This window comes from Rhyacophila brunnea, unplaced genomic scaffold, assembly GCF_057557595.1.
Source record: "Rhyacophila brunnea isolate RB1 unplaced genomic scaffold, BYU_Rbru_1.0 scaffold_20, whole genome shotgun sequence".
Taxonomy (NCBI): Eukaryota; Metazoa; Arthropoda; class Insecta; order Trichoptera; family Rhyacophilidae; genus Rhyacophila; species Rhyacophila brunnea.
The window spans coordinates 29330850-29349328 of record NW_028232860.1 but is presented as its reverse complement, the minus strand read 5'-3'; the positions used below and the strand labels follow the sequence as shown (position 1 = coordinate 29349328).

Here is an 18479-nt window from a genome sequence, read left to right as displayed (position 1 = left end):
GAAATGTCGACTCACTACGCCAGTTACCACTCTTTAAGATATCATCTATTGGGTATATTTACAGTTTAAGGATGCCACCACTGAGCGGACACTGCCTGGTGGTTCATGTACCCCTGCTTCCAACAGTACTGACCTTATCCAATTCCCTATAACTGTCCTGGTGGCTGGTTTTGGTGGTCCTCTTGAAGATGTAAATAATTCCAAAATATCCCCACCTTCCTTTCTCCTTGTGTTTGACATGCAGACGAGTTTCCGTAACCAGAATACTGGGTCGATGTTTTGACACGTGGAAGCGCTTAGCTTCGATTCCGATTGACGATGCTTGGCGGTATCTGTCTTTGCGCCAAATATTGGCCATACAATTATGTGGTCACCTTTATCCACTAATCCATTGTCTACTATTACTGAGTAGTGTGAGGTCATGAGCCCTTTGTCCCGATGTGAGAAGCAGCCGAGTAGGTACCTGTCCTGCGAGACGTTTCGAATAGGTTGTACTCCACCGGTGTTGTTTTCCTAAGATGATCTACCACTCGTCCTGGATCCCAAACCGGTGGTTTGACAGGTTTCGTTTTATGTACCGAAATTGCCTGTAACATATTGTGTTGTACTACCACGTTGATGCTGATATCTACAATGATAATCGGTTTGCAAAATGTGGCTATGGCTGACCTATGCACCAGGATGGTGTTGTACGACAAACTGAGATCCCCGGGGTTCCAGCGGCTAGCTCAGGTGTCCATCGAACCCCGGATTCACAAAAAAAAAAAAAAAATTTCAAACGGTCGGAGTATAAATAAAACACAGTCCTTCGTGCTCGTAACGTGATATTGTTTATATTTTACATTTTCTTAGTTTTACAAATTATATTTGGGATTTTTACAGTTGTAGTCGTCAGGTCCGTACCTATCGGAAAGGGGACGCTTACTAACTTTTTTTTCTTTTTCAAACTTCGCGTACCCACGCCATTCCAGCAAAAAGGACTCTCGTGATTGGCCAAATTTTATCGCGTGATCTTTGATTCGGCGAATCACGAGCCTGACCCTGGCGCAGGCGTGTCGAAATTTGGACGTTGCCGACAAGCGCGGCAAAATTTATTATATTTAAATACTTATATTTAGTCTTAAAATTATCGCTTTCATCCATCATCATTTATACTTTTTAAATTAAAAAGAAGTACTTACGTGGTTGAGCAAGGAATCAGATTAGATGTTTTATGAAGCCGTTTCTAGAGGTTAGGGTTACGTTTCGACTTAAGCTACTAAATGATTATTTTACACCGGGAGAAGCCCGCCTGTAACAGGGGTGTATCATTCGCCCCATCTGGATTAAAGTCGAAAGGTACGCCCTGATCTCATCGGCCACCCATCCAATTCCTTGTTCATCCGTTAAGTACATGGCATGATAAACAGTTTATAAAAGAATTCAACTACAATCTAACTATTCTAACATAAAACTCTATACTTTAGCTCTATTTTTATTATTTTCTATATTTATTTTGGATTATTATTTTCAGCTCAAAGCAATGCTTTCGCGATACTTTTGAATAGGTCAGAGTTTGATTTAATTTCAGTGTAGTACATTTATTTTGTGTTACTTTGTTTTAATTAGGTTTTCTTGTTATTTTATTCGTTTTTATTAGTCAGCGGAGGGGTCGCGAAGCTGCAGTCTTTGACTCTCGCGCTTGCCAATCTTTCTTTTGTATTCCTAGGGGCTACATTTGTAGACGTTTGGCCCTCGTTCGGAATTATTATTTCGTGTTACGTTTTACTTCTTCTGGTGCAATAGGAGCGTACCTCGTTTGGCGTCGTCTGCCTTTGCAACCAGGGCGTGGTAGTGGCGTTACTATTGAGCCAGGCTCGTTCCGAGCAGCGGATATCTTTCTGTGGAAAGTTTTCCACTGATCTGCTGGTCTCTGGAGTATCACCTCATAGATGGACAGGTACTGTGTCTCCATCTGTTCCTATTACTGCGGGCAAGGCATCGTATAGCGGTACAACGGCCAGGCTCGTTGACGGCGGCACGGCTTACTCACAGGTACTAGGATGGATGTTTACAATAAGTATCCTTTTCCCTTTCTTTTTTTTTTTTATAGATGGTTACACTTCGGAAGTACCTCTTGTTGTTTCACGATATCTTTCAGGCGTCACGTCCCTAGTCTCTCCATGAACCTGCGCGAGAAAGGAGAGTGCGCACTCTCCACACCATCAAGCTTTGGTATCATGAATTTTCGGCTACGCTGCCTTTGGATGCGCTTACTTCGAGAGGTGGCTCCCTTTGTGCTTCCAAATTGTCTTCATCTGTATTTATTCTTTTTCTTTCTTTAGTAATTTATTCGTTCATTAGACTTCCTGTACTTTAAATTTATTCGAATTTACTTTATTAATTACTCCTACCCCATACATTAAATAGCTACTAATTTTATATAAAATCTTCCCATTGTACTTATGGTACTTACTATCACATTTAATATTTTACCCTAATACCCATAATTATTTTGCAACATTGTATTGACTGTATAAATCACATTGATATTAAAAATTGAAATATTCCACCCTCTCATTATATTTATTTCTGAATCAGTACACTAAAAACTGTGTAGTTAACTTTATTTTTAGTGAAACCCATTTTATTTAAAAAAAAATTGTTGTTTCGTTTTACGCGCCCGACATCCTATTCCAAAGGCGCGCCGCGCCGATTTGCGGTGCCTCTCACGTTTTATTATTGTTATTTTTTTTTTTATTATTGAAACCCCGTTGAGAAATTTACGGCTTATTGACTCATTTTTTTTTTTTTTTTTTTTTTATCACAAGCATACAATCTCTACTTTCATCCTTTTATACCTAATTTTAACTTATTATTAAAATTTAACATAACAACTAACACTTCGTCGAATGATGCCTTATTATTCCCGTTCCGTTTTCGCTGTGTTAAATTTACGATTGGTAATTTGTAAAGAAATAATAGTGACGGTCGTATACTATTTTCCTCGTTTCTCTTTGGATTCAGATTATTAACACGGCGTAACTTTGAAACAGGTTTCGCGCTACTGTAGAATATCGTCTTTCCCGTTTATAAAATTGTTTGCGATTTTCAATGTTAATGTTTTCGAATTCATTCATATTTACTTTATTTGAACGGAAAGAATTGGCGTCACTTTGCGGAGCGTTATTTTTAAAACTAGAATGTACATTTTTCGTACTAATGAACTTAAGATTACAAGGCTCAGAAAGTTTGTCCTTAATTAACTTTATATCCGTAATTAGAAGAATTTCCGGATATTTACGATTATTATCTTCACTTTTAACTACACTGTTTACACTGAAACTTCCAACAGCAACTCGGCGTTCACCCTTGACTAGAGGGTTGGCGACTGGTCCTGCTTCATCTCCTCGTGGTCGAGCCTGCGCCCGTACAGCTTCTTCGATTCATCTCAGCTTGCGCGCCTTCTCAGCCCTCTTGTGAGGCTCCCTAGCCTCGCGTTTCCTTTTTCTCTCCTCACCGAACATCCCGTGGTCGACTAGGGTACACGACATGTTAGTGATACCCTAGGAAAATCGGCATTTTGCTCGCCGTTTTTCGTCGTGAGTGGGCCGTGGCCTCTACGAGCCCTCCTCGCTGGATACCGTCGATGATGTGTCTGGTCTCCATAGGTGGGATTTGTGCAGCCATTCGTCGTACTGGAGACGCGCTGGTGCTACAGTCTCCAGCACGACGCTAGGCGCGGTCAGCTCCGTATGTGGACTGTCTTCGAACACCAGAGGGCCCTCCCGGTTTGATGTTGGAGACAGCACTTCTTCTTCGATAAGGGTTACGTCGGAGTCCGCTTTTTAGTTAACCATTTCTTGGTTGTTCCGGCTCCTGGATCGTAAACTTTTATTTAGCGTTCGCGGGCGTAAATTTTATTTCGCGGGTTCGGAAGAATCCATGCGATTCTTCGAGCTTCACGTTGCCAAGGGCGCCATTGAGATCCCCGGGGTTCCAGCGGCTAGCTCAGGTGTCCATCGAACCCCGGATTCACAAAAAAAAAAAAAAAATTTCAAACGGTCGGAGTATAAATAAAACACAGTCCTTCGTGCTCGTAACGTGATATTGTTTATATTTTACATTTTCTTAGTTTTACAAATTATATTTGGGATTTTTACAGTTGTAGTCGTCAGGTCCGTACCTATCGGAAAGGGGACGCTTACTAACCTTTTTTTTCTTTTTCAAACTTCGCGTACCCACGCCATTCCAGCAAAAAGGACTCTCGTGATTGGCCAAATTTTATCGCGTGATCTTTGATTCGGCGAATCACGAGCCTGACCCTGGCGCAGGCGTGTCGAAATTTGGACGTTGCCGACAAGCGCGGCAAAATTTATTATATTTAAATACTTATATTTAGTCTTAAAATTATCGCTTTCATCCATCATCATTTATACTTTTTAAATTAAAAAGAAGTACTTACGTGGTTGAGCAAGGAATCAGATTAGATGTTTTATGAAGCCGTTTCTAGAGGTCAGGGTTACGTTTCGACTTAAGCTACTAAATGATTATTTTACACCGGGAGAAGCCCGCCTGTAACAGGGGTGTATCAAAACCCTCCATGTTGTGCAAGTAGCCTAGGTATCTGGCCAATTCCAATGGTTGAGGGCTAATATGATCCATTAGGTTCTTGCTACACCATGTCATTGTCTTCCATTTGTTCCAAGCTGGTTTGTAAGTTTTTAGAGTCGAAAGCCGCCATCTGGAAGTAAGGAGTGCCCTTTCTTCAACCATTCAATTTGATATTATTTCACCCCACCCGAAATTATCCATAGTTAAAGGGACAGATCCTGGGTCCTTGGAGGTGGACGGTTGGTCTCCATACCTACTAGTGTCGTATGTAGGTGAGGCATAAGGAGGTACTATCACCCTTTTTCGTAAGTCCACTCCCCAAAAGCATTGTTTCCAGCTCGGTGCCACTAGTAAGTACTTCCCTTTTGCTGAGTTCAGGTGCGCTAGGACTCGTGAAAGTACGTTTGGTGGGGGAAATATCCACGCCAGTCTGAAGTTCTATTCTCGACTGAAGGCGTCGTGAAACAGCGCGCCACTGTCTGTAACGTCTCGTGACACATACGTTGCAACGAAATGTGCTGTTTCGCTTGCGAATAAATCCACCTCGGGAACACCCCATCTTTGAAACAGGGGGGTGGTTGAGGTGTTGATGAGGTGCCATTCGGGAATGAGTTATCTGCGGGAGAGATGATGTGCCATGCAGTTGTAATTTCTGCGGAAGTATTGTGCAGTAAACGTGATGTTGGCTCGACTGGTAAATACTAGTATCTGTCGGCATAGGTTTAGGAGGGTGACCGATTTTGTGCCGCCCTCGTTGTTGATGTATGCGACCACTGTTTTGTTGTCTGTCTGCAGAAGCAGATCTGTGGGTCTATTCTATGCTTATCGACCGCTAAAGTGATAAACTGATAAATATTATCAAACTTAGGGTAGGTTTGTATCAAAATATTAGCACTTATTGTAACAATTACACGAAATTGGTTTTTATTGTTGCAATAAGTGCTATATTTTAACAGCACCTATCTTGCTGCTAAAATATCGCACTTATTGCAATAATAAAAACCAGCTTTGTGTAATTGTTACAATAAGTGCAAATATTTTGATACAAACCTACCCTAAGTTTGATACTATGTATCAATTTAGTGTTCGATAAGTATAGAATAGACCCACTGATCCTATGATTGATTGTACCCGAGATTGAATTGCAAACATTTCCTTCCTGTTGGAATGCCATGCCATGCTAACTGGTCTTGGTCCGACGTACCTGATAGGTGGTGTTCATTTAGTTGGGCTCCCTAGCTTGTGTCGGCTGCGTCTGTCGTCAGGAAGTGATTGAACTGATCTCCTCAGGGAGCCTATCACCTGATGTCCTGTTAGGCTTGTTTCCAGTTTTAATGATTTCTGCGCTAGATATATTGAAGCAAATAAAAATATATTTACTGAGTTCTTGGTTAGTTTGCTAATGCACTTTTCACTTTATTAATAGTTAAAAAAAGTCATATTTTAAATGTGTGGTTGTGCGTTGCAATTTGACGTGATACCTATATAATGATTGATATACTTAAATGTTAACTCCCGTGTATAATTTAGGAAACACTACATTAGAGCACCACACTGCCCTTAACCTCAGTGAAAGGTAGGTGGGCCCGCCAAAGATCTTGGCCTGGGAGCCCGCTTCAGGATGTGGGGCCGATGATAGAATCCATTTGTCAACGAACAATGATGAATTTGGATTGTGCTAATAAACAAGCACATTCATCGCATGAAAAACATAAAAAATGAACATAAGTAGGTAGTAAAACCTTGCTTATTTTTTTTCTTCGTTTTTGTATTAGTAGATACATTGTTGACTATTCAAAAAGGTGTCTGTATTATTTAATGAAATAAAGGGGGAGAGACGCCAAGATTAGATTTTTTTAAAAGGGAGATGTAGAAACATAAAGTTTGTAAACCACTGCAGTAAACTGTCATTATTTAGTAGGGCTACCTAGCCATATTAATTGTAAAAAGGTGCTACAAATCTTGTGCTTTGTGTTATGTACTTCCTGGGTCTTTTCGGATGTTACTGTATTAAAAATTCTTTATAATTCCTTAGATGCCAGTTTGAGAGTGGGTCAATTGATTGGGCTCCTACATCAGTTGAAATACGACCTTATCGTACAGCAAGTTGGAGACTCCTTTAACTGAGGCTGTATGGATACAATCCGCGGCTTTATCTAACTGACTTGATTTTAGATTTGCTTTCATCTGTATCTAGTCTAAACACTAATTTAATTTTTTTTTCACTATTTTCAAAAATGATGGTGCGATTTCATGTTATATTTTGAATGTCTTCAATTTATTGGTAATAAGTTAACTAATATACGTATAAATAAATTCTGTATTGAAGAACTTAATAATAAAGAACTTACATTCAAATTCCATCAAATACCTTCGGTCGATAGCATTAATAAAATAAATTAGAATTTTTTAAGCATTCAATTGAAATTTCTTAAAACAGCAAAATTTTGGTGGGCAATAAAAACTAACAATAAATAACATATTACCTACCCTTTCATTCACATATATTGTGAATATGGGTGGAGGCACTGAACAGATAAATAGAATTCCGATAGGCTATATTCAATGCGCTACATTTTGATGCAGGGTTTTGAATGTGTCCTACAAAAATGAAACACGCATTATACACGTGCAATGTACCAATATTAGATGAGCGTCAATGCATAAACCGAGAGTAGTTTGTCAGTATGCGACGTATTCTTGACACATGTTTAAGTTTATCCCAGGCTATTCCTTACTCGAGAGGCCATCGGCTACTCCTTACCCGTTAGGTATTTCAGTTCCCATTATTTCCCTGATTCGTCTCGTTCCTTTCCTCTTTTAGGTATATATGCATTATTGTTAATTTGTTATCAACCAGCCTGAATCTGAATGCCTCAAAATATAAAATATGCATTATCACTAGATTTTAGGTAAAATATGCAATAACCGGTGAGAATGGGTTAAATATGCAATTGCATATAATCCGGTCTTTAACAATGACATTTTTAAGTTAGAGCATAAGTATTATGTAAATTATTTTTTTACATACAAGGTGATTCAAGCCCTAGAATCAATCTAGGTTAGAGATAAATGCTCTTAGTTATATCAGCACCCTAAACTAAGATCATAGGCTTCTGCTGAATAAATCAATTTTTCCTGATATTAAATGTTATGTCTGAAAATACAAGGTGAAAGACAGGTGAGAATAGTAAAAAATAAAACACAGGAATTGGAATGGTTTTCTTTATTATCCAACCATGTTTTTCATTATTTTTATATCAAACTTAATTACGCCACGGGGTCGTCTCCCTTGGTGGTACGCGTGTAGATTACTTGTCCATGGTGTTGTACGACCTGTTTAATTAATCCTGAAATGAAAACAAAATAAAATTAGATAATCTGTCAGAACCAAAGCAATATAAAGAAAACAGAGGAGATAAAATTTTGGACAAACACCATCAGTCTCAATATATCATAATTTTACTCTCAGAGACAATTTCAAGGTTGAATTTATAATCATTTGATGCTGTCCAAATATTAAACAAGAATGTCAACAAATATTTATTATGAGTAAGAAACATGCAAAACTAAGGCCAAGCGTATGCTGACGCGCAGACGATGTAGCGCAGGAGATCGTTGTTGTACCGGCAGATTTGGACGTTTTCTTTTTATTAGCACTTCCCTGCGCATTAGCACATGTTTAACCAAATTGACATAGTAGCGCAGCGTCCCATTGAATGGTATGGATTGGGCGAAACCAATGACTAAAGAAAACATATAATATAGTGCTGCCATACTGATATGGTTATGAGCTTATGTTGCTGGGTGAGTGGACAACTAACTTGCTGGATAAATTCAGTGATACGAAACGAACACAGGGCTGTCCTGAAACCACTGGATCAGCAGATTCATCAAGGTAGGCCAGTATATGCCGGCAGAAAACTTGAGAGGGTTGGTGAAGCCGATAGCAATAATTCTGTAATTTCCTTGCAAGCGTCAATATCTTGTATTACAAAGAACAATGTTGTGTCCACTGCGTCTGTCAGTTCAGTAAGTTACACGTGTTTGAGACTTTCATGGTTGTCCACTGTCACTGTGTACCAACGAGCCCGAAACGTCAAACCCAAGAATCTATTACGTTAAGTTATATGTGTTTTCTAGATGTTCATTCAATCACATAGACTAAGTTAATGAGTTTGAATGTGCAATTCCAGTCTCATGAGTCACACATAAAAATTCTACACAACTATAACAGATTGATTTTGTCAGTACAGTACACTCTCAGTAATCTGCCGCTAGCCTATCTGAAAACTACTATAATCCGCCGTTATATTTACTGGTTGAAAGCACAAAATCAAGCTCTATAATCCACCGGTATGCGTATGTCAAATTCAGTAGTCCACCGCATACCAATATTATGACTTACGACTCATATGAGCTGTCCGCCGTCTAGCCCAGTGCCGTTGACCATTAATTTTAACCTGAGTCAATAATATTATCGTTTTCTTTCAGTAAGTCCCATAGGTTAGTCCGCTGTGTATTCTGGCAACTGACGCATGTGTTTCTATTCGTTTCTTCTGCCACATTCTTTGTTTGAATAAGTTAACAAAATGGAGTCTTCTTGAAAGCGTCAACATGACAGATTAACTTTAAAACAAAAATTGGAAATTTTACGAAAGATAGATAGCGGTGCTTCGTTACTGACATTGCTAAAATGTACAATATTGGTTAGCCGCCCATGGTTTAATACAAGTTAAACTTAGCTTATTTAATATGCAAAATTTAATAAACACTTACTTCATTTTGATTATAAAGAAAACCATTATGTACATAGTTGCTATTACAAATTTCTCAATAAAAACTATTTTTACGAAATATGTACCTGGTTTAATTTTTACCATATTATTTTGTATGTACCTATGCACTATAATCCGCTGGACACTTGTCTGGTTTTTGGGGTGGCGGATTACTGAGTGTACTATATTCATAATTTTTTTTTTTTTTTTTTTAAATTAAGGGTAAGCTCTACAGAATTGCCCTTGAGAATTGAAAATATGATTTTTTTGTATGTGGTCCGGAATTGTTGGTCTACTAGCAATATACAAAGGTCGCCGACAATGCTTGTGTCAAATGTAAATGGTCTCTAAATTAAATTTAAATCATAAACACGGTCGACGTGAAGACAGAATGGGGTGACCAAAAAATAATATCTTCTAATATAGGTAGGTACGTAAATGTTACTAAATTCAATTTGTTAATCAACTGTTTGGAAGAAAGTATTGCAACCAATATGATGGTGACATTTTCAATTATGTGGTTGCCACAATATAAACTTAATAATATATTAATAACTTTTTAACCTGAAATTGTCCGAGAATTAAACATACGAAGGATGTTGAAATGCATATCTACCTACATTTTTATTTCATGTGCTATCCAAAAAACATTAATAATGAATAGTGTTTATTTGTAATGTTTAGGACCTACGTATTAAAAATAATAGGTATTGTTTAATTCTAATGCATATTTTTTAAAACGTAGAATTTAGTGTCTGCCTATTATAAAAAGAAAGTGACTTTTTATTGACTGCGCAACTTCACTTTTATACTAGTGAAACAAGTGGTAGGTAGAACCATTATTGCATGTAAAGGCAATGGGCGAAATAATTTATATCATGAGTGCCTAAAAATAATTATTAACATACAGTCACTAAATACATTATTTTTTTATTAGACCATCCGACTGGCGGGCGACGCCAGGGCTGTCGACGCAATTAATTATATTGTACTTTTTAAATTTTATTTATAATATATTTTATTCAAGTTTTGTGCATCTAATGCCGGGTCCACACTGGCAACATGTCGCGCGACAACCTAGATAAATTTTACGATAATTATCATAATGGCTTAAGAAATTTTACGATAATTATCATACTTATCGTAAAATTTAACGAGGTTGCCGGCGACATGTTGCCAATGTGGACCCTGCATAATATCCACTGTGGTTCACGTAGTGGAATGGACCTGTTGTTTCTGGGGTCAACTAATTCAAGAAGTAAACACCCATGATAGAATTTTTCTAGTTTTAGTTGCATTATATTCCAAAACTCATTTTGGATTTTATAAATGGAAATTTCTTGGTGTACATAGTAAACAAACCTACGAATAAAAAAAGACAGGAAGGAACATACTGATTCATCGCCATAAAAACTGGCAACCAAATTCGCCATTTTGGAAAGCGATGACTTTGCGAAAACAAATATCGTGTGGTCTGCACGTGTGCGGTAAACTTAAATAGGTAATTTTGTGTATTTTATGTTTGTGTATCATGCATTGTTGGCCATATTTTCCGGTCTTTCTTGATTGCCGTGACACAATATGTTCCTTCCAGTCTTTTTTATTCATAGAAAAAAACAGTATGTTGTATTAGTTATATAACGTATTATGAATCTGTAATAAAATAATACACAATTAAAATATTTTCAAATTGAAAAAAACACATTTTCATAGCTTTGAGCCGTGCTCACTCATGAATGTCGAATATTCTTCATTTAGGTAAGTATATACAAATTTTGATGTTATCTTGAAAATTAAACAGGTATCTGACCTTTTCACTATATTATACATGTACCTACATGCAAATGTATTGTTTTCAAATAATTGATATGGATTATATATCATCGTATTATTTTCTCGAAATCATAAACATACTATAATAGTATTTGAGTATCAACCTACGCTCAATTTGAATTAGGTAATAATAATACTATGACGAAATTAACATTTTAAAAATATTAATGGATATAATATTTTGACAGCCCTGTTTTCTGATCGGCGGACACGTGCAGTTGTTTATCAAATAATAATGTGTAAGACGGCCGACAATGCCAATAATATATTTTTTTTTTAAAATAAAATCTCCGATGATTAGTGGTTTTTGCGAAAATATCGATTTAAATTAACGTCCTAACGACGCCGATGTCCTTTTGATACTAGATTATATTTCAATCTCCTCCTCTTGAGCCCCCTCTTAACCAACATCTACAATTAGTACATATTCTAAATTCAATAAAAATCAATTAGTATGACTAAGTGTAGTGTGCACTTTTTTAAGTCGGATCTTCAAAGCCTACCTCCACCCTTCACCACTGCCTTATACATAGTTCACATGAACCATTATTTTAAAATATATATACTGAAGAAAATATATTTATAGTAGAACCTCAATTATCCTGACTAATTATTGGGGATGCGGCACCTTAGACTATAGATACATCTAGACGCCACCCGTTGCATTGCTAAATGAAGCCGCTTGCCTTGCGTTTGGTTTGTGAGCGAGCAAACGCATTCGTCTACAAATGTTCGAGACCATAGACCATTTCGCTAGTGCTCGCCCAAAGTGCTCGCACTAGACGCTCAGAATTAAAATGTAATTTTCTATTTTTTTACGTTATATAGTATTTTTAAGCGGTCAAAATGCAACCATTAGATAAAGATATCTATAATTTAAGTTATTTCAAAAAAACACTAGGTCACTGATATTAAAATATATAATAAAATACAAATAAATTATCACGAACATGTATCAACTTACCTATGAAACGTTATACCATCTTCTTGCTTATCAGTACGGCTACTACATTTTAAGACAACACACAGAACCATCTTTTCTACTTAATTAACTAAAAATATTTACCACTGACTTTATGTTTAACACAAAAATATCAATTTTAGCAACACGAGCTCGCAAGTTATCGACGCTGTGTGAAGCGTTTTGCCCCGATTTGATGGTGATATTTTTGGAAACTAGCTTACTCAAATGTAGACCTTTTATCTTATTCTAGCGCGTGTCAAAGAGATCGTAAGGGTGCCGAATACTTTCTCACTCGCACTCATGCATCGTTTTTGTTCAGGCCTTGTGCGGCACCCATAAATGTTATTTGAAAGTGTACATAGTCACGACATGAGGTTTTTCTCCTGTCAATCTATATGCAATATGTTTTTGGTTACCACTTTTAGTCATCAAGATGTCAACAAATCTACCTAAATAAAGTATGGATCATAAAATAAAAATCTAATGTGGGGTTTTGGAAGAAAAATAAATCCAATGACAATAAAATAAAGAGTGATTTGTCACATTAGCAATAAGGAAAGAGTGATTTACATTCTATTGTCACCAGAAAAACAAACCACCGAAGCTTAGGTACAAATCAATCATAAGCCTAGTACCCACGCATGTTCTTGCTCGATAGCAATAGAGTAAAAACGCATTGAATCAGGATTCTATTGAATTGATATTTATTTTTACACCTGAAAATTGCACTTCAAATACTACTGTCTAAGTCTAAGAGATATATTTCATAAATAATTCATATCGATTTACCTTTGTCCCTAAGTTCAATAAGCGCCCTCCTTGCTAATGATCCTCTGATCTTCAGCCTTTCTGAGACAACGGCTGGAGTGATGAGTTTGTAGGATGGAACCTCTTTCAGAAGCTTCTCATAAGTGGGTTTGTCGAACAAAACTTGGTTGTTCAACTTGTCACGCACTTTTCCCTTTGACCACTTCTGCAAACCAAAAAAACAAACTTGTCAAAGCGGAGAATTAACATATCAATAATTAATGGTGACGGTAATAATTGATCTCTGTCAGTCTCAATATATCAGAATTTTGCCTTCAAAATAAATTAAGGTTGCAAGTTATAATCATTCAGAGATCGTGAAACTTTATAGGTTAACCTCATAAGGTTGACATGTCACTTTGTAAGTAGAATAACACAGCACTTTATAATGTAGAAATACAAACCTTCTTCTTGGCTTTGCCGCCGCCTGACCCCTCCTTCTTCTTCTGGGTCTTCTGAGGCTGCTTTGCCGAAGACTTTGAGTCTTTCTTGGGCGGCTAAAACAGAAAGAATATTGTTTGACAATCGAGCCATGTGGCTTATGATAGTCGCATAATGCGGACAGCTCGATTAAAAAAACACAGCAAAACACATGAAATAAAGACAGCTGAATTCCATTACGGGTTGATAAACACAAAATTAATAATGATATTATATATTTTTCTGTAAAGTATTGCGACGCGTGCACTCACCATTTTCGTTTGACTAAGAAAGATGGCTGCAAACCATTTCCTGTCAAACTCGAATTTCCGATTTTATAATATAATGTTACTATCCGAAAAATATTATCAATTCAATGTCCGGTTTATAATACTCCCATTTTCTGACATAGGCAAAGCTTGCGGTATTTAATACCTATGTATGTTATGTTTTTGCTCCATTTCCACGCAATTCAAACAATATTCTGTGTGAGGCACATAGTAGCCATGGACTTTATTTTCGTAACTCAGCCGACCGGGATCTATTGGATTTCAAACATGTTCGATATTTTACTCGCCAACTCACCAGAATTCCACCACTTGACTATGAACATTTTACTTGACTACGAATTCGTAGTAATTTCTTGTATTATTAAAAGATTGCAGATTTACACACCAACTCATTTATATTTTTTTCAATTGGAATCTGGTATTGTTTCCACTAACCTTATATAATTCTACACTTCAATAAAATAATTTTAATTTAAGATTTTGTAGTAAGAAGTGCCAAATTTAATTTGTGCCAAAACTAAAAAATGTGCTCCAAATTGATGGGTTAAAAGTCGCGAAGAGTCATCTGAAGTGTCTGCTGTTATTGATCAACGAACTTTACTGTTTGATATGAATTTGAATTGAAATTATTATTTTTATAAACATAAAAGAAATAAAAAGGCATCCGAATATTATTCTGAAATTCACCAAGACATCAATAAGTCCAATATTTATTAATTTATCTATTAAAAAATATGCATTGGTCTTTTTTTAAAACAACCAATAGGACTTTATAACCTATTTAAAATAATACTGTAAAAATACTATAGAACTAATTATTATAGGAAGGTACCTACTCGAATGATACAGACGTATAGGCATGTAGATACAAAGTTCGACGGGTGTTCAAGACAAGTTTTATGGAAGTTGTAAGGCTCGTGTACAAAGAGGTTAAACGGTGCCTCGTCTTTGCTCGTATGTTGTTTTTATTCTATCTTCTCCAGGTATATGCATTGGAATTAATTTGACGACTCGAAGAACAACAAATCAACCGGTATAAAATCCAATAAACTCGCTTGTCACCATTGTATAATAATCACAGTCGATACGGTTTTTAGTTTTTGCCCAAGCAATCAACCGACGAAAACGAAAATACCTAGGTACAGACCTACAAACTTATCTGGAGAATGAGATAGGAGAGCCACTGTCTAAAACTACCCAATCAAGACTCGTAACCGGACCAAATTTGACATTCGGATGACGCTTTTCAATATGGCGTCCTATGGTAGTTCGTAGTTCTATTATTGGCCATTCTACAGATAAGTTTGTAGTCTGTACTGAAGATCCACACATCGACAATATTATTTGCTTGTGAATCTTTACCAATAAACATTCGATCACGTTTTTGGTTGATGGTCTATTTTGTTTATTGTAATAAAAACCATCATTAAATTGTATTTATTTAAATTGTAAATTGTATTCATTTTGTGTACAAAATATTTTATAAACTTTGTCACCCATATTATTTTTACAATTTTGTTGAGCAACAGATGGCTGGCAATAACAAAATAATACAATTAATTTTCTTGAACGGCAACTCGTTCATAACCTGTCACTTGCGCTGGTTGTCGGCGTTTTCGCGAAAATATAGTTTCCAAATTTTGGCGATTATTATATTATTTCCTTTTCGAAATCAATTTGTTATTACCTGAATAACTCTAACACACTTTAAATCACAATCATGGGGGTGAGTTATCATAAAGTATACGATTAGTTTCGGAATATGTAAAACTTTTATTTTAAAAGTTATCAAACAAATGTATACACTCGTTCTTTTCTCATATTAAATACTTATAGCACAGGACATGAGTTGTGATGTTTGCAGATTGATGTAGTTATGAATAATGTCTGTTTTATTTCTTTTAGCGTAAATTACCAACTAACAAAGGAAAGGAAAAGCGTTTGGCGCGCAAAGAGGAACGTCAAAAGGTAGCTTCTTCGATGGCCGTCGTATCGAAAGCGAACGCTCTCGAAGATCCTTTGAAGCCGTTTCCAGCGTTCAGAAAGTTCGACCGTGACGGCCTAACAGCTGAATTAATATGCCTTAAAGTTGCCCAATTAGACAGTGATACATTGGAATGGGTTATCAGCCTAACTGAAAAAAATATGAGAAAATCGTAAGGCTAATTTTTGTATATAAATATAATATATATTTTTATTTTGGTAAAATTTTAAGGCTGGATACCAGTCAAGTAGGTAATGATGCGGCGATGCAAACGTACGGCTGTAAAAATATACGATTTCTTAAAGCATGATTTTTCATATAAGTACTAGAATTAAACTTATTGTGGTTTTCTATCATAATTCTCGTTCTGGGACAAATACGCAATGGAATGTTTTTTTCGAGTGCATGTATAGAGTTTTTAAGTTATGCATTTGTAATTTTGTTATTATAATTACAATTTTATACAAAATGCGTGCTGAGGAATTAATGTCATACCACTTAGCTACGCCAGCGATGGCCAAGTCGTAGCGTATACGCTTGGTAAATCGAGAGTCATGGGGTTGAATCCTGGGTCTGGCAAACTTCACATGTTGTTTTTCAATGTGTGTTTGAACACAGAGCATGGACCTCATAGATTGAGCAAGCTGTTTTCATCTAGGATGTAGAATTAATGGGGAAAAAATCAACTTTCCTACGCCTTGCCCTTCTGACAAATCTGACAGACGATTGGACAATCGTTTAAATAGTCCTGGCATGTGTAATTATTTATATATTAGCGGTCTAATTTGAATCAAAAAACTAAATTGAAATATTACGATATTGTATGCATAAAAAAACATGTGATTACCGCTTCTATTTCTTTAATATTTCTATGCAAATGTTTGATATATAGTTTGACATGGCTTTTAAAAATTTCTGAACATGGTATCTAGTTTTTAGCAGTAGTCGTAATAATAAAGGTGATCATAATTTCTCATTGTTTTATCCAGAGAGTCTACATACGAAATTATAATTTTGTGTATATGGTAAGTAATGAATTAAAAAAAAAACTTAGCACTTAAGTACCTACGTATGTTTAACTAATATTTTCTGACCATGTCCGATCCTAATAGGATCATATGGGCCTCCACAGAGTAGAGGTTTGTATTAACAGATTTTGTTTTTCACGAGAAATGGATGTCAGCCACTTGCTCAACCTATTAGGTCCATACCCTGACTCACACACAAATTGAAAAACATTCACCGTGAAATGTTGTATCGGAAATATATGGCCGTATATTAAAGAAACCTCTTTTGGTCGTATAATACTGACATAAAGTTCATGTCTAAATAAAACACGGTTCTTGTCGGTTTACACTTCACAGGAAGCCAGCAGCAAACAAATTTTGAAAATAGCCGATATACTGGATTATTTGTTAGGTTAAGTTAGGTTAGGTTTTCATTCTCGAATTCTGCCATGAATTTTGCCAAAATCAGCTATGAAAATTGAATTAATGTTGATTTAATATATATTGATTACATATTGATTCTAATAAAATTCGAGACCATAATATCGATGGTGCAGATCACAAACCTTCAATGTCAAATTTTATGATTTTGACTTTATGATATCAAAAAATCAACAAAAATTTAACGGATCTGTTGAACTTTACCTCCTATGTCAAAGAGAAATATAGCCGAGTTTATTGATCTTTTAATTAAAACTCCTATGTCATATTCATCGTATTATGCTGCAAATAAATCAGTTTTAACCTTCCCCTGTAAAATCGTATTTTTTGACTAAGAAGGTTTGTGATCTGCACCATCGAATAGTATACAGTCATCTCTTTCCGATAAGAAGGCTCATGGTGAAATGTTTTACGTACCATTATTTTGGTGCCGCCATTGATGCATTTCGTTTACCGATTATGGATTATCCCTTAATAATGTTTTTTTTTTTTTAATTGGTTGGTATATTTAGAGACATCTCTCATTAGCTAACTTTATTAAATTCGCCAACATTTAAAGCCTGCTCCTAATTGGAGCGTATGGATACCATACGGCACCTCTAAGAATTTCTGTCATCCGCCAGTCTTCTTGCGTCATTCCAGATCATGCCAGAATCCTGTAGCTCTGCTGTATACACTCTGTAGATAGTATTAGCGGCTGTGGTCCGCTCTCTAATCTCCTCGTTACTCTTAAAGTCATACCACCACCACACACCCAGTATCCATCGTAAATATCTGCTCTCAAAGCTTGGTATACGGTTGTTCTGAATCTTCGTAAAGTGCTATGACTACTGTATAGCACCAAATAGATACCCAACATCCATTTAGCTTTAAGTAGAATAAATATTTTTTATTATTTTACGCTTATTGGCAGGACCTACTTTGAAGATTCATAGCGCGGTAGTGTCACATGATATGGTCACGTTTTTGTCAACATCTACTTTACAAATGGTTTTTTTTTTCTCTTGTGGACGACGCAAAGCGAAACTGTGCCCAAAAGAAGTTTACTGCTCTGTAATCGCACACTCCATCTATAGACTATCCGTGTGGTAGGATACCGTGAAAAAAAACTGAAATGTTTAAGAGTATTAAATTCTTGGTCGGTTCTAACTCAGTCCAACTTCGAGGAAAGAAAAAAAACAGTTTTATTTACTTATATAAAATTATTATTATCATACAAACTTAAAAATACTTTTTATAAAAAATCATAAATAATTTTTAAAACTAACATTTTATAAAACTAACTTATCATTTACAGCAATTCGATTGATTGTTTTAGATTATATTTAGTTTAAATTGAAATATAATCTATTAAATTAATTA

The 18479-nt window shown here is 36.0% G+C and overlaps 2 protein-coding genes across 2 annotated transcripts in view; one reads left to right on the top strand and one right to left on the bottom strand.

Moving 5' to 3' along the window:
* Positions 1 to 7804: 7804 nt before the first annotated feature.
* Positions 7805 to 13795, bottom strand: RpS25 (ribosomal protein S25). The gene is made up of 4 exons (XM_085947961.1): positions 13790 to 13795; positions 13380 to 13472; positions 12958 to 13141; positions 7805 to 7943 (listed from the first exon to the last, which is right to left on the bottom strand). The coding sequence occupies exons 1-4, from the start codon at positions 13793 to 13795 to the stop codon at positions 7864 to 7866; spliced, it is 363 nt and encodes a 120-aa protein (XP_085804087.1). The 3' UTR covers positions 7805 to 7863.
* A 1449-nt stretch (positions 13796 to 15244) lies between these two features.
* Naa40 (N-alpha-acetyltransferase 40) overlaps positions 15245 to 18479 on the top strand; it is a 73200-nt gene continuing 69965 nt past the window's right edge. The window contains exons 1-2 of the mRNA XM_085948154.1: positions 15245 to 15411; positions 15591 to 15841. Coding sequence (XP_085804280.1) covers positions 15406 to 15411; positions 15591 to 15841 — 257 coding nt within the window. The 5' untranslated portion in view covers positions 15245 to 15405. The remainder of the gene's footprint in view (positions 15412 to 15590; positions 15842 to 18479) is intronic.